Here is a 16,199-nt window from a genome sequence, read left to right as displayed (position 1 = left end):
TAAGCCCAGATGCGTTATGATAATAAATCTTAATATTTTTAGATGGAAGCATAGGCGATGAGCCAACTAATCTTGCTGCGTTTGTTTCCCGTCTTTTTGAAAAAAACGGAACGGACAGATGGTCACCTTAGCCGGCCATAACTCAGGCTTCAGCACTTTCTTGTTGTCATCACCTCTAACACCAAGCTTGAAATTGACATAATTCAACGAATCCATATCGGCATCCTTCTTAACTAATTTATAGCTTGCTACTAATTTCACGTCTATGTTAGCGTGTTTCACAACATAATCAATAATGTTAGCAGCAGAGACAGCAGTGCTATCTAATGAAGAAAGCGAGGCACCCGCCGAACATGATGTTAAATTCACTTTAGCGAGTAGTTTTTTGTTCATCGATTTCGGTGCAGTTGAACTGTTATTATTCCCCTGTGCTTGCGAATTATCACCAAAACAATCAGCACTTGCCAGCATTGGCGAGGGCGAGACAGCAGCAGCANTAATGAAGAGTGCGAGGCACCCGCCGAACATGATGTTAAATTCACTTTAGCGAGTAGCTTTTTGTTCATCGACTTCGGTGCAGTTGAACTGTTATTATTCCCCTGTGCTTGCGAATTATCACCAAAACAATCAGCACTTGCCAGCATTGGCGAGGGCGAGACAGCAGCAGCATCAGCCTCAGTAGAAATGTTCGGAATAGAGAAATAGCGAATTACAGTTGCTATTAGCAACAGTAGCATTGGTCAGAACAGCTGCACTTTTCAGAGCACTAACATCAGCAGGTAGCATCGCCAAACACTTTGCATTTTTGTTGTTGGCAGCATTAATAGACAGGCAAATAGAATTAATTAGATTCTTAAAATCATCAAATTTCGCCGATAAGTCTTTGTGTTTGTTGTCTAGAGCACAAATGACCGACTCAAAACCAAGCTTCTGTGTAGCCAGAACAGAGTCATATAATTTTATAATTTTTTCCGGCACATTAACACAATCCGAGCACCTGTAACTAATATGCCGATTCTTCTTAAAAAGATTAACATCATATTCATAAGGCCCTGTGCCTTGGCAACAAGCGCGGTGGAATCGTTTTCCGCAAAACCCACTACACGCCACTAGTGAGGAGTCATTTCTAGCAAATGATTTATCACACTTTCCACAAGAGTCTTCCATTTGTGATATAAATTGAAAATACAAAGAAAAAGCAAGAGCGAACTAAAACTACGTCTTTACACTTCGGCTACTCGTCAATTCTTGTTTTTGAACCGAACCGTCGCATGTTTCGGGCTTCGAACCGAACCACGAACTGAACCGTTATGAAATGCCAAAACCGAACCGAAAACCACTCCAAAAAATGGTTCGGTTCGGTTTAAAATGAAAATCCACTGAAGCATTTTTCAAGTTTTGGAATACACAACTTGGTCTAAAAATGCAACCCGTATAGTAAAAGTGCAAAATTTTTTTGTTTGATGGCAACTCCGTGAGTTGTAATTTCGTCCATATAAAGAATACTTGATTTTATTTTTATGTGGAAAAAAATGCTTAACAATGCCAGTTTAATAAAAAATGTGTAAAACTCGGATTTTTTAGTTTGCATTAAAAAGTTTGAATCTTTAATGCAATTTTGATGAAATTTGTTGATTTTTTCAAATTTTTGTACAAAGTTGAAATTTGGATTTATATGCTTGTTGTTATATAACGAGCTATATTTTTATAAAAAATTAATTAACATTAAAAAAAAAATTGTCAAATGCCGCACTTAAATTTTTTTGACCATAGGTATACTTGTACATACATATGAAGTTAAGGCCAAGTGTAAGTTCCAGCCTACCGAAAATGAGGTTTTCAACATTAAGCCAAGATTTTGAGGGTCAATTCAAAGTTCTGAGTATGCTGTTTTAATCTATATACTCGACTAGGCTCACCCCTTGTTCAATCCTTAAAAAGTTTATTAAATTTTTTCTAATTTCACTTTGATCGCGTTGATTTTAAATAATTTTTTTTTCGAAATTGCTAAAATATCAACTTAAAACTTAAACATTTTTCTAGAAGTTCTTATTAAAATGTTGCAAACTGTGAAGAATATTCATAATTTTTGCACAAAGTTTAAAATTGGGTTTACATGGTGTGGCAACCCTGCCTTGCGAACGATGACAAAGAAGAACAAACGAATCAGCTGTGAATTAATGTGAAGTATTGTAAAATTGGTTTTTGGTTGTACAAGCAAATGTATTAGTATACTATTGAACAAATAAATGTGAAATAATCTTAGTTAATGTAAATAGTGGTCGTTATTACATTGGCGACGACTGGGAACACGCGCAAACAGTGAAAATATAATTTAATTTGCAAACAAGTGGAAAATTGTACAACAACAAAGTAAGGCACTTGTGAAGTTGTTATGCTGCACATAAATTTGTCAGTGGGCAAGAATAAAAAAAAAAATGTTGCATGGGATACTAATGTATCAAAATTAAAACAACAAAACAGAAAAAAGCGACAAATGAATCGCTAGGGACAGAAAATTTCCAAATGATACAAATGTATCAAAATGGGGCTATGGAATTGGCCGGGGATACAAATGTACCAGAATAGCGCAATATTGACTAGGCGCAGTTTAGCAACATACATACATATGCTGGTTATTAACTAATTGCATTTATTTTATAGGTACCTTCTGATATAGGCGGGAAACATGTCGGAAATAAAACCCTTCCTTTGTGACACGATTGATAAATCCATGGTCAGACAGGAATGGGAGAAATGGTTACGTTCTTTCTCGTTGTACCTTGAAGCGGAGGAAATATCAGCAGTTGTAAAAAAGAAGAGCAAGCTGCTGCATTTGGGTGGCCCGCAACTGCAGGAGATAATTTACAATATTCCTGGGGCCTTGGTTGAATATGATACAACAGCGGAAAATGATGTGTACGCGATCTTAGTTGACAAGCTCAACGAATATTTTGCACCAGCAAGAAACACAGTGTTTGAGAGGCATATTTTTCGGAATCTGAGTCCAATTGAGGGCGAATCATTTAACAAATTCTTGGTTCGGCTGAGGCAACAACTAGCGAAATGCTCTTATGGAACGACAAAAGCCGAAATTGAGGAAATCTGTATGGTAGACAAAATAATTGATTCGTGGGCGTCGACTGATTTGAAAAAGAGGTTTCTCGAAAAGGAACAAACCTTGGACGAAATAATTAATGCGTGTAAGGTCTCCGATCAAATAACTAAACACTCACAGGGAATTTTAGGGGCAGATAACTCTGCGGTTGTTAGTAAGATTTCCTTCAAAAACCGTTTTGGGAATGACTCAAATAAATCATGTATAAGATGTGGTTATAATGATCATAATTCGGATAGTACTAAATGCCCAGCTCGTAACAAATATTGCAAACGCTGTAATCTGCTAGGTCATTTTGCAAAACAATGCAAAACTAGAAACCTGAAAAGGTCAGCCGAAACGACCAAAAAGTTTAATCCAAAAAAACGAAAGGAATTTTCAAACGTACGCAACATTGAAGATCGAATGGAGAGCGACGAAGACTGCAGAGAGTTAGAATGCTTTAGGATTAATGGCACAACCGAAAGAGATGACGATATCATTTGTAGCATCGGAGGTGAATTGGTGGAAATGGTCATTGATTCGGGATCTCCTGCAAATCTTTTGAGTGAAAACCACTGGAATTGGCTCAACTGCAACAATGCTGTTATGTGGAATGTTAGGTCTCAATCAACGGAGAGGTTTAGAGCATACGCTACAGATAAGCCACTTAAAGTCTTGAAAATCTTTGAAGCCCCTATTAGTGTGCTGCAAAATCGAGAAGTGGTTGCCACATTTTACGTTGTCGAAAAAGGGAGTCAATCACTTTTGGGTAAGAAAACAGCAACTCAACTCAACGTTCTAAAACTAGGTTTAGAAGCGTGTCGAGTTGAGATGGTGCAGCCTTTTCCAAAAATTAAAAATAGACAAATTAAATTATCTATTGACTTGAATGTGAAGCCTGTTCAACAGTCGTTAAGACGAGTGCCAGTAGCGGTTGAAGAAAAAGTAGCCGCGAAATTGGATGAAGCGTGTAGTCGTGACATAATAGAGCCGGTAAGGGGTCCAAGCTCGTGGATTTCTCCAATTGTGGTGGTTTTTAAAGAAAATGGTGAAATTAGGCTATGTATCGATATGCGTTTAGCAAACAAAGCTATTTTACGCGAAAATTACCCGCTACCCACTTTTGAGATGTTCATAGCTAAAGCGCGAGGAGCAAAGTTTTTTTCAAGACTTGATTTAAAGGATGCTTACCATCAATTGGAACTACATGAATCTAGTCGAGAGATAACCACATTCATTACCCACAAGGGGTTATTTCGATATAAGCGGCTCCTTTTCGGTGTGAACTCAGCACCGGAGATTTTTCAGCGTGTGTTGGCTGAAATACTATCACCATGTAAAAATGCCCATAATTATTTAGATGATGTGATCATTTTTGGGAAAACGGAATTGGAACATGATGAAGCAGTGCGAGAAGTATTAAAGATATGCGAAGAAAACGACGTGCTGCTAAACAAGAGTAAATGCGTGTATAAAGCTACAGAGCTGAAATTTTTGGGTCACATATTATCAAACACTGGCATCAAAGCGGACCCCGGAAAAGTTCAACTAATTTTAAATTTCCGGCCACCAGAAACAAAGGAAGAGTTAAGAAGCTTTCTGGGGCTTGTTACATATGTAGGCAAATTTATTGCCGATTTATCACACATTACATATCCGTTAAGGGTGTTGCTTAAAGCCAACAGCAAATTTATATGGTCGAGCGCTCAAGAAAATGCGTTTAAAGATCTCAAAGAGAGATTAGCCCATATCCCGAATCTCTCGTATTTCGACCCAAGAAGCAGAACGCAAGTCATAGCCGATGCAAGCCCGGTGGCTCTTGGAGCTGTTTTATTACAATTTAATAACAATAATGAACCATTGATAATAAGTTTCGCAAGCAAAAGCTTATCAGAGGTGGAACGCCGTTACTCCCAAACCGAAAAAGAGAGTCTCGCTTTAGTCTGGGCTGTGGAGAAATTTTTCTATTATCTGGCGGGATTAGAATTTGATCTCGTCACTGATCACAAACCCCTAGAGGCGATTTTCAAGCCAACGTCAAAACCACCAGCAAGAATAGAGCGATGGGTATTGCGACTTCAGTCGTTCAAATTTAGGGTCGTGTATCGTTCCGGCAAAGAAAATATTGCGGACTCAGTATCAAGACTGTGCAAAATTAGAAAATGTGACTCGTTCGACGAAGGGGGTGATTACAGCATTTGTCACATGGTCTCCTGCGCTACCCCAAAATCCATCCCCATACCTGAAATAGCCAAAGAAAGTGCTGCTGACCACGAGTTGTCTACTGCTATCACACAGATTAAAAATGATATTTGGCAAGCTGAAACCTCCAACTGCTACTATCCATTTCGGCACGAACTTTCATCAATAGGCACAGTGTTGCTGCGGGGTACGAGAATTGTGATACCCGAAGTGTTACGGAAGAGGGTTCTTCATTTGGCTCATGAAGGCCATCCCGGTGAGTCAGCGATGAAACGGCGTCTTAGAGCAAAAGTGTGGTGGCCGGGACTGGATAGAGAAGCAGAACAATATGTTAAAACTTGCAAAAGCTGTTTACTTGTGTCGAATCCAAACCGCCCCCCTCCAATGCAGCGACATGTTTTCCCAAACGGGCCATGGCAGTTTGTGGCAACTGATTTGTTAGGTCCTCTTCCAAATAATGATAATATCTTGGTCCTGATTCACTATTACTCTCGCTATCAGGAAGTTAAATTCCTCAGTTCGATTTCGTCCCAGGCAATAATCACAGCTATGAAGGAAATCTTTAGCAGACTCGGTATTCCAAGGTCACTAAGAACGGATAATGGCAGACAATTTGTCAGTTCTGAATTTAAAACTTTTTGCGAAGGTAATGGGATTACGTTGGTTAACACTCCTCCATACTGGCCACAAGCTAACGGAGAAGTGGAGAACATGAATCGGTCCTTGGTTAAACGACTTAAAATTGCTAGCTTGAACAAAGCCAACCTCAAGGAAGAAATACAAAAGTTTATATTGACATACAATGTAACACCTCATGGTACTACAGGGCAGACCCCAACAGAGCTAATGTTCAATAGAACGATCCGGGACAAGCTTCCAGACATACGAGATCTGGCGGATGTAATGGTTGATTCGTCGGCGAGAGATAGTGATCTTGTGAATAATCAGAAAGGAAAAGAAGTATCCGATAAAAGAAGAGGTGCCAGGGAGTCCACCATAAATGTGGGAGACAAAGTGCTCGTGAAAAATGTTGTATTTCCATCTAAGCTGACACCAAATTTCGACTTAACGGAATACGAGGTTGTTGGAAGAGAAGGCAATGAAGTGGAGCTACTAGGTGATGGAAGGAAAATAAAACGCAACGTAAGTCACTGTAAGAAGGTGCTATCACCTCAACCACCAATAGGCGACACCGGCAACACAAACTCAACACCATCCCAGGGAAGTCCCAACCACAATCAAGGGTTACACGCTGATACATATACAGACAGCTTTGAGCAATGCACCCATCCGAAAAACCACAGCGACGAAAAGAAACCAACAGCCGGGTTAAAACTTAAACTGAAAAAGAAGGGAGAGATGTGGCAACCCTGCCATGCGAACGATGACAATGAAGAACAAACGAATCAGCTGTGAATTAATGTGAAGTATTGTAAAATTGGTTTTTGGTTGTACAAGCAAATGTATTAGTATACTATTGAACAAATAAATGTGAAATAATCTTAGTTAATGTAAATAGTGGTCGTTATTACACATGGTAAAAAATAAAATAAACATTAAATAAAGAAAAGAAAAATAGCCAATACTTGATAACATGTCGCGTCGCTATTTTTTTCATCACTTTACATGGGGATGTTTAAATTTGATCTCAATAACAAAGCCTTTAATTTTTATATTAACGATTTGTCATATTTTTGTAATATTTGTATACTTTAGCATAGAGAAATTTAACCACTTGAACCGAACCGAATCGCGGTTCAGGAATACTCTTGTACCGGTACAAGCTTTTTCTAAGTGGTTCGAACCACTGAACCGAGCCGCGCCGATTTCTGGAGTGGTTTGCAGCCCTGCTACACACCACTCAAAAAACTTTAAGTTAAATATAGAGGCTACCAAGCAACCATAAGATTAATTTTCGTGGCCCCTCACTTGCACTCCTCCTAAAATTTCATGGGCTATAAAAATGCATACCCAAAATTTTTCTACAAATTTTGAAAAAAAAGTTTGAAATTTTTTTGGGGTTTTGGTCAAATTTGTTGAATTTTTATAATATTTGTACAAAGTTTAAAGTGCGGATCTATATGGTGCTTGCTATATAATGCGATAAACTTTTATAAAAAAATATTAAACATAGAGTACACAAAAGAGTGGTCCAAAAAAAGTAAAGTCGGAATTTTAACTCTAGAATTTTTCTACATCGAAAAAAAAAATCCTCCGATATTTTTTATCAATAAATATTTAGAGGGTGCTCAAGCGCGCAAAGTTTCCCATGTATTTTATATGGAAAAAAAATTTCGTAGAAATGGTATAGAAAATCAATCTTTTTCAATCGGAAAAGTCCGTTTCTCTTCAAGAGACTATACCAGGGGTAGGCAAGGCCGAGGCCGAAAAGAGCCACATGTAAATTCTTAATGCTACAAAGAGCCACAAAAAACCAACAAAAGCAAAAATTGTATTGTATTGTATGTCATCTGTTCTCTCACGAGAGAAAAATATTCAAAATAGTACGCTAACAGAAGATTTGCAGAAACGTGTAAGTTAGACAAAGAGGTGATAGAAATTTTGTTTACATTCAAACGTATACAATTGAAAACGTAAGAAAACAAATTCCGAAGTCTTATCCTGACACAGTTCACTGACTAAACGAATAATTACTTACTTCTTACAAGTCTAATTAGTCGCATTTTACTATTTCAACTTCCAAACCATCAAATTCAATTTAGGGATATGCGTAAATTCCAACCAGTTGTTTTTGATCCGCTGTTTCTTGTTGCCAAATTGCTGTTGGCTAAAATTTTTCAGCGGAAACTAGCAGCGTTCCCTCGAAATTAAATGTCATTTTGCTCTCCCAATTTCCCCTACTTTGCAAGTTTTTTGCGTACGCGAACATAAAAAGCTGATAGTTTTGTAACTTTTAATAATTAGGTGTGTACTCGTATTGAGAGGGCCAAATTCTCCAGCAGCAAAAGTTCTGAGAATTTAGCAGCATCCGCTCTCAAAGAGACGAAATGTCAACAGAAGTACGAGAACGCAAAATTTGCAAAAACTTGCAACCTTCGAAACAGCTGATCACTTGCACAGTTGCCACTGGTGATTAATTTGGCAATTTGTTTTCTGCTTGGTATATTTTCCTCTGATTTGGCATTCTATACAATTGAATAGTTTTGGATAAGAAAAACCTTTTTAAAATACAAATTAATTATATCGGAATGAATAAGTTATTTTTCTCATAATCATTTGTGATATCACATGGTGACGCATTCAAAAACAAGAGTATCTCCTCCAAACACCCAACATTGATCCAAAAAAATGTAATAGATATAGCTACAGATGTAGCTTTAAAATTATAAAATTTTCATTTCAACAATCAACCTACCAAAACCGAAAACTTCAGCAAAAAAACATTTAGCATGCTGCATTTAAATCTATTTTGGTATATTTAAAGGAAAATTATGGTACAAACTAAAAATGTCATACGGCAACCATAGTCAGCACACACTAAAGTAAACAAACTGGAGATTAATAGCAACTTTTTCGTTGTATACTAGCATTAATAATAAAATTTGCAATAAATAACTCAAAAAGGCCATATTTTCTTTTGTTTATTTACAAACATGTGTTTGTGATCAGCTGATTTTCTTACTTGCAAGTTTTAGCTGGGAAAATTTTTCCAGCAGAAATTTGCAGTTCTCTTTCACACTTTTCTCTCTCAATTTCCCCTACTTTGCAAGCTTTTTGGGTACGAGAACGCAAAACCAGTAAAAGTTTTCCAAAACTTTAGAAAGTTGGGCGTACGAGTACACTCCTATTATCAGGTACGCGAATGCAACTAATTGTGGACGGTATTTTGACTTTACGAAATTCATTGCAGAGTACAAAGACTCACAGTTACGCTACGCGCACACTGCAGATGGCATCGGCCGAATGGTGCAAAAAAATTACCTATGCAATCACATGTTTAGAGTATGTCACATAAAAATTTATCAAAATATTGCACTGCTTACAAAATGAAATGAACACTATCCGGTTAAGTGTGCGCATCAGTTCGGACGGTCAAATTGTTCGGCCGAAATCGGTACCAAAAATTCTAAATATATGGCACGCAGCTGTTTTCAACAGCGGATATTTTAAATCTGGTACTTGTTGCCGGAATTCAAGCAATGACAAAGCTTTATGTTGTATTTTCAGTGCCTTATCTTCTTTTAATTAAAGGAGTGTTTCGGATATTGTAAATTCATCCTCAATTATATTACATTAAAAAGGGTTTATGAAGTATGCAAACGTACATTTAAATAAATCGGCAAATCTTTTCTCAAAATATGCTTTTAAATCGTGTGCAATATTTTTTTTTCTAGTCATGGAAAATTATGAAATATTCTTTTTTTGAGATCATGAATAAAAAAACCGGGGCTTAGTTTAAAAACTTAAAATAATTTGAGACAAATCAAAAACATTTCTATTCTCTCCTTGTAGAGACAAATTCAAGTTTTCCAAATGTCCCATCATATCGGTAAAGAACATAAGGCAGAAAACCAATTTTCATTATCCAATTGCGGGTAATGTTCCGATCTCGATTTGCGTATGTGTATATAAAAAGAATAAAATAAAGAAACAACACAATGGAAAAGAGTGTACATCAAAGAAATGTGTGTTTTAAGTAAAAAGAGCCAAAATGTTCTAAGCAAAGAGAAAGTAAAAAGAGCCGCACGTTGCTAAGCAAAAAGCCGCATTTGGCTCAAAGAGCCGCATTTGACCACCGTTGAACTATACCATTTCCACGAAAAATTGTTTTTTTCGCCATATAAAATACATGGGAAACTCGAGCGCTTTGAGCACCCTCTAAATATTTAATAATAATAATAGATTGGCGCTTACACATATGTTAGTGTTTGGCCGAGCTTCCTCTTCGATTTGTGGCGTGCGCCTTGATGTTGTCACACAAAGGGGAGGGACCTACCGAAAGCCGATTGTATTTTTAAGAGAAGCTGTGGCAGCATGGCAGAAATACACTCGGAGGTTTGCCATTGCCTGCCGAGGGGCGACCGCGCATTTACATGACAGCGCAAAAAAATTTTACTTGTAGGGGAAAAATCGCAAAAGGCGAATTCCTAAATTTTTACGCGCAAATATCAAAGAAAAACCGCCAAATTGGCGCTAAATCGTCCAATATGGACACTCTGATTCAAGTACAGCGGCGAGGAGTTGGCAAGGCGCATGCATCAACTCTTATGCAGAATATGGTCAGATGAACACATACCCGACGACTGGAATTTAAGTGTGCTTAGCCCAATCTAAAGGTCACAAGGTCTTATCGAGCGTGTTGCGTGAAAGACTTAACCCCACCATCAACGAACTGATTGGAACTTATCAGTGTGGCTTTAGACCTGGCAAATCCACCATAGACCAGGTATTCACAATACGCCAATCTTGGAAAAGACCCTCGAGAAAAGGATCGACTCCCACCACCTATTTGTTGACTTCAAAGCCGCTTTCGATAGCACTAAAAGGAGGTGCCTATACGATGCGATGTTCGAATTTGGTATCCCATCAAAACTGATACGGACATCGACACGCTCGGTAACAAGAACCGCGAAGTCTGTTCTGCCTTTTCCAAGTTGGATAAGCAAGAAAAGCGAATGGGCCTGGTACAGTGATGCCAGACATTCTCTGTTAAAAACCCCACGAAAATCTATAGAAATTCCTCAATTACCCACATCTTAAAAATTTATCCCACAAAATTCCCAACGAATTCAAAACATATACATATTTCAGTGGTAAAGAAGCAACATTCATATAAAATAATAATTAAAAATTTGCGCTTACAAATATGTTAGTGTTTGGCCGAGCTTCTCCTCCGATTTGTGGCGTGACCTACAGTTTTACGCCGACTTCGAACAGTGGGTGTATTTTTATGAGAAGCTGTCTTTCCTTGACAGAAATACACTCGGAGGTTTGCCATTGCCTGGCGAGGGGCAACCGCTGCTAAAAAAAACCTTTTTTCTAAATCTTTTTTTGCGATCTTGCTTTGACCAGGGCTTGAACCCAGGCTCTGCGGAGCGGAAGCGCGGACTGCTTACCACTACACCACGCATATAATATTCTTTCGAATTTCAAAGGTCGGTTGATTACTCACTAAGGGCCTAAAATAATTTAAAAACATCTACTACATTCATACATTAGCTTCAGTGTTTATTAAAGTTCAAGATTTCGAAGAAACTTTTTTCCATATTAACCCTGCAAACCAAAGTTCCCGAAATCTTTATGAGTATCTCATTTCTGTAACGATTTTTTTTACGAATATTCAAAGAAACTTATATGAAGTGGTTGACACGAACTCGCAAAGAAATTTCTTTAAGAAAATAAAGAAAATTCTGAAATAATTCTGCAAGAAATTCTTCACGTAGCAGCCTTATTTTCATTGCTTTACCGATTTTCTTCCGAAATTTCGGAAAAGAATCGAAGTGTGCACAGTTTATTTTACTTTAGAAAATTCGGCAAGATTGGGATGAGATCTTTACGAATTCTTTAAAATTTCTCTACAATTCAGAATACTCTGAAAAAATGGTTTGCTGGGAAGGTAACTTATGCATATATATATTTGTGTTTGTTATTGTTGTATACTTACTGGCAATTCTTAAAACTATCACTGTTACAAATTACATATAGTAATTGTGTAAGCGAATATGATGTTTTGGTGACTTAAAATTGAAGCACATACATGTGCTTTTTAACATTTCATCATATAATTTGTTCTGCTTTTTACATGAAACACCAGTTACAATTGAAAAGATTCTTTCTTACTCAGCGCTTGAATTGTTTAACGTCAGAAAATTTTCAAAATTGTCCTTATACTTTTTAAAGAGTCAAATATTCTTAAATTTTGATCAATTATGCATCGATAACTGTGTCAAAAGAAAATCCCCTCAAATAGGGAAATTGCCCACAGTCTGGCATCACTGGTCTGCTGGTCAACGAGGACAAGACGAAGTATCTCCTATCATCAAACAAACTGTCAGCGCATTCGGGGCTTGGCTCCCACGTCACTGTTGACAGTTATAATGTCGAGAAAGTGGAGAATTTCGTTTACTTAGGAACCAGCATTAACACCGATAATAATGTCAGCATCGAAGCAAGTGCTACTTTAAACTGAGTACGTATGACGTATGAAACCCATACTCTGAAAATCACTTATCATGTCCGTGTATTATACCTTAACGTAGATATACCAAAATGTTCAAAATATATCGATATACTTATTTGAATTGATGTATCGACATGTACACTTGTGGTCAGTTGATTAAGTTAAGTGACATTTTGACCAGGTTTGTTACCGAACATTTTGACACCGGAAAATTGTGTTACCAAATAATAACACCACTTCTCTAATATTTCTCTATAATCTATTCAGCTATGAAGTTTTATATAAATTCTGGTGTTGCATACTTCACGGGGCAATATTTTGTTACCTGTATATGGGATGGTAACAAAATTTACCAGTGCGCAGAATATGAAAAGGGTTTAAAAATTACCAGGAGCTTCATTTACCGATAACACAATTTTTGTTACCGACGCAGAATAGGCCTGTTAATGTTTATAATAAACCCCACATTTCAAACTTCGTACAATAGTTATTCAAATTCAACAAACTTAAACAAATACAACCAAGAATCTTTTAACTTTTTATTCAGAATCTTTAGAAAAATTTTAGGTATGCAGTTTTACAGCCCAATAAATTTTAATAGGATAAAGTACAAATTTCAAGACGCTAGAAAATCGCTTCGAGTTTTAATAATTTTTTAGCTGAGCCCACATGAAAAGACAAAAGAAATATAACTGGAACTGTTAAAAATTTCACTTGCATCGAAGAGCATGCATCTCTCTAGAGAGATTGTGATGGGTTAAAGTAAATATTTTTGTGAACAGTGACTTGTTTAAAAAGTTTAATATAGATTTGGATAAAGCAAGTAGCAGGCCATACTTTTGAAATGTTTCACTGTGTTTTTTATTGATTAGGCTTTGTTTTATTACCGGCTGAAAAGATCGTTTTAAATTATTTTAATAATATTATATAACATAATTTTTAATTTAAAAAGGATTTTGTTTTACTTCCGGTTCCTGTCGAATTATTATTTTAACTTATAATGAGAGGTTGAAGATTAAACAATATAGTTATGATTAAATTAGCCGCCGCACCCCTTTTAAGCCAGGGGCTACAAATCAAGACATTGAATAAATAGATAATGTATTTTTAAATCTCACATTATGTTTTCGTGATAAATCTTTTGTTTCATGTAATCTGTTGAGAATGATCAGTACGGTGAAGAACGTTGGCACTCATTATCATTTTAACGCAAAAAAGTACATAAACTGCATTTTCAGAGAAAATAAATATCAAGTCATAAATTACAAAAGTTTAGTTTTATTGCATTTTCTTTCCCAAAATTTTAAGTCATTATTCATTGCAAAACAATTGCATTGACACACTCAATCAAGGAGTTATATACACTGTTGGCTGTTTCCAACCAAACTTGGTTGTTTTCTTTTATTTTTTCGAATTCGGTTGTTTGGTAATTTTTTCTCTGATTTAGTTTTTTTTATACCCGAGCGCCCTTGTGCTCAAGGGTATTATAACTTTGTTCACATAACGGTTGTTTGTAACAGCCAAAACGAATCGAGATAGATATAAACAAATGTATACATAAATGATCACAATGAAAAGAGATGTCGATTAAGCCATGTCTGTCTGTCCGTCCGTCCGTCTGTGTACACGATAACTCGAACAAAAATTTAGATATCTCAAAGAAATTTGGTATGTAGATTGCCCTTTACTCAAGGTAGGTTGGTATTGAAAATGGGCGAAATTCGACCGTCACCACGCCCACTTCCCGTATAAGGATAGTTTTCAGAAATACGAAAACTGCGATATTTTATTAACTACTTAAGCCTATTCACTCAAAATTTTTATTTACAATGATTTTTAGACGGAAAATAAGAATATTATAAATTGTTGGAAAATGGGCCACGTAGCCACGCCCGCTTATGATTACATGTGTATAACTTGGTAACCGCTACACGAATTTTTCCCAAACTTGGCACAGTTGTTAGCCTTGGTAAAACATACCAAACAGTTGAAAATTTTAAAAATTGGACAGTAACCACGCCCACATCCCATATAATGGTAATTTAGAGAAATACGAAATCTTCGATAAGTCAGTAAATACAGCTAATTCATTCAAAATTGATGCTTGCAGTGACTCTTTAACAAAAAACACGCTTATGACAAAATTTTGGAAAATGGGCACGGCACCGGCCACTTATGACCAGGTATGTATATGACGGTAACCGTTGGATCAATTTTTACCAAACTTGGAACGATTATTTCGCTTACCACATAAAAGCAAAACTTTAAAAATTATTGGAATCGGACCAAAATTACCCCCACTTTTCATATAAGGGTAAATTTCAGAAATTCTTGAGACTTTCGAAATTCAAGGACGCTAATTTACTCAAAATTGATACTAACAGCAATCCCTTGAAACAAGTAACATTATTTCAGAATTTTGGTAAGTGGGCGTGATACCGCCCACATCTAACCATATAAGTTTATCTCATTAAGTATAACTGAATATACTATCGAAATTGTTAGAAATAGGGGTAAAACCACTCTTCTTAGATACCATGTGGCGATAGTTTTCAGAAAGGTGAAAAACTATATTTAATACTTGCGCCGGGTATTTAATACTCCGCTCCACACTAACTTAGACTTTTTACTTGTTTTAATTAGAAATTAGCAAATTTTTTCTTTACAAAAAGTATTATTGCATACTAAATGTCAAAAATGAATAAATGGATTTTTCAAATTCCTATTTTCAATGTAACATGTGCATATAAAATACAAATCGTTACTTTAATTCACAAAGGCCCTAACCAAAACTTTTTTTGAAACTGTGTTTTTCACAGATTAAAGTACCCCTTCAATAAAAATTTCAAAGTCAAATTTTAAAGGCAAAATTTCAAAAAATTATTGGCAATAGTTCGGCCAATACCTGTAATCTCAAGGAAGTTCAAGTTAAGTTAGTCCGCTGTAAGGAACAGTTAGCAAAGTGCTTCACTAAACTGAATTGCTGCGTTAGGATTCCACCTGATAGCTTATCGCTGATTTGCCAATCAGACTTAGCTGACTCTGAGTCAGAAGAAGAGTTTAATGACGCCAAGTCAGAAGCTTCGGTACAATTCAGTCTTAAAAGAAGTACGTCACTTCCATCTTTTAAAGATCTGCAAACTGTATCCGACGAGCCGGTAATAGCTATCAATTCACCAAATATTTGTACATATTTTCAAAAATTTTTAGACCTAGTAGCCATGTCGATTGTATGGGGGAAAATAAAAGGCATGTGACCCAATTGTAACAGTAATATTATGATGTTTTAGGTCCAAGCTAATTGTTATTTGGCCACGAAAGATTAATTTAAAACTTATCTTTAGCCCGCGCAATTGAATCAAAGTGTATTTTGAATTTTGAAAACGAAACTTTGGCCTGTAATATCTATGGAATGCGTTAATTGTTATAAACATGACGTATATCAAATTAAGGGTTATTAAATTTAGTACCTCACATTCATTTACCTTTTTTCAATAAGTCTACAAATTTTTAAGATATTAAGATAAAACTTACAAAAACTATAATTTTCCCTAATGAATTTTCAATTCTTCATTACTTTAGCAGACAAGTGAGACGAGATTTATTTCAAACGTTTTAATTTTTCGGATGTTTATATAATATTAAAAGGATCATGGACTTGGTCACGCCGATTTGGTCAGTTTTCAAGATCGTGGTAAATGAAGTCAAACATGTATTGCCAAAGATTAGGAATCGTTTGATAACTTAATAGTAGTT

At 36.2% G+C, this 16,199-nt stretch overlaps 1 protein-coding gene across 1 annotated transcript; it reads left to right on the top strand.

The window, feature by feature from the left end:
* Window positions 1-2,689: 2,689 nt before the first annotated feature.
* On the top strand, window positions 2,690-6,718 carry LOC108355515 (uncharacterized). Its single transcript, XM_017606679.1, has 2 exons — window positions 2,690-4,559; window positions 6,129-6,718. Exons 1-2 carry the CDS (start codon window positions 2,690-2,692, stop codon window positions 6,716-6,718), a joined length of 2,460 nt encoding a protein of 819 aa, XP_017462168.1.
* Window positions 6,719-16,199: the final 9,481 nt, after the last annotated feature.

This window comes from Rhagoletis zephyria, unplaced genomic scaffold (genome assembly GCF_001687245.7).
Source record: "Rhagoletis zephyria isolate East Lansing unplaced genomic scaffold, Rhagoletis_zephyria_1.1 Rzeph_scaffold_00164, whole genome shotgun sequence".
Lineage (NCBI taxonomy): Eukaryota > Metazoa > Arthropoda > Insecta > Diptera > Tephritidae > Rhagoletis > Rhagoletis zephyria.
Note: the sequence above shows the minus strand (reverse complement) of the source record. Positions and strands in the feature narration are given on the sequence as shown.

Coding starts and splice junctions, on each gene's coding strand:
- LOC108355515 (XM_017606679.1), top strand. CDS start 2,690: ATGTCGGAAATAAAACCCTTCCTTTGTGACACGATTGATAAATCCATG. Junction 4,560..6,128: donor CGACGTGCTGCTAAACAAGA/GTAAATGCGTGT, acceptor ATGGTACTACAG/GGCAGACCCCAACAGAGCTA.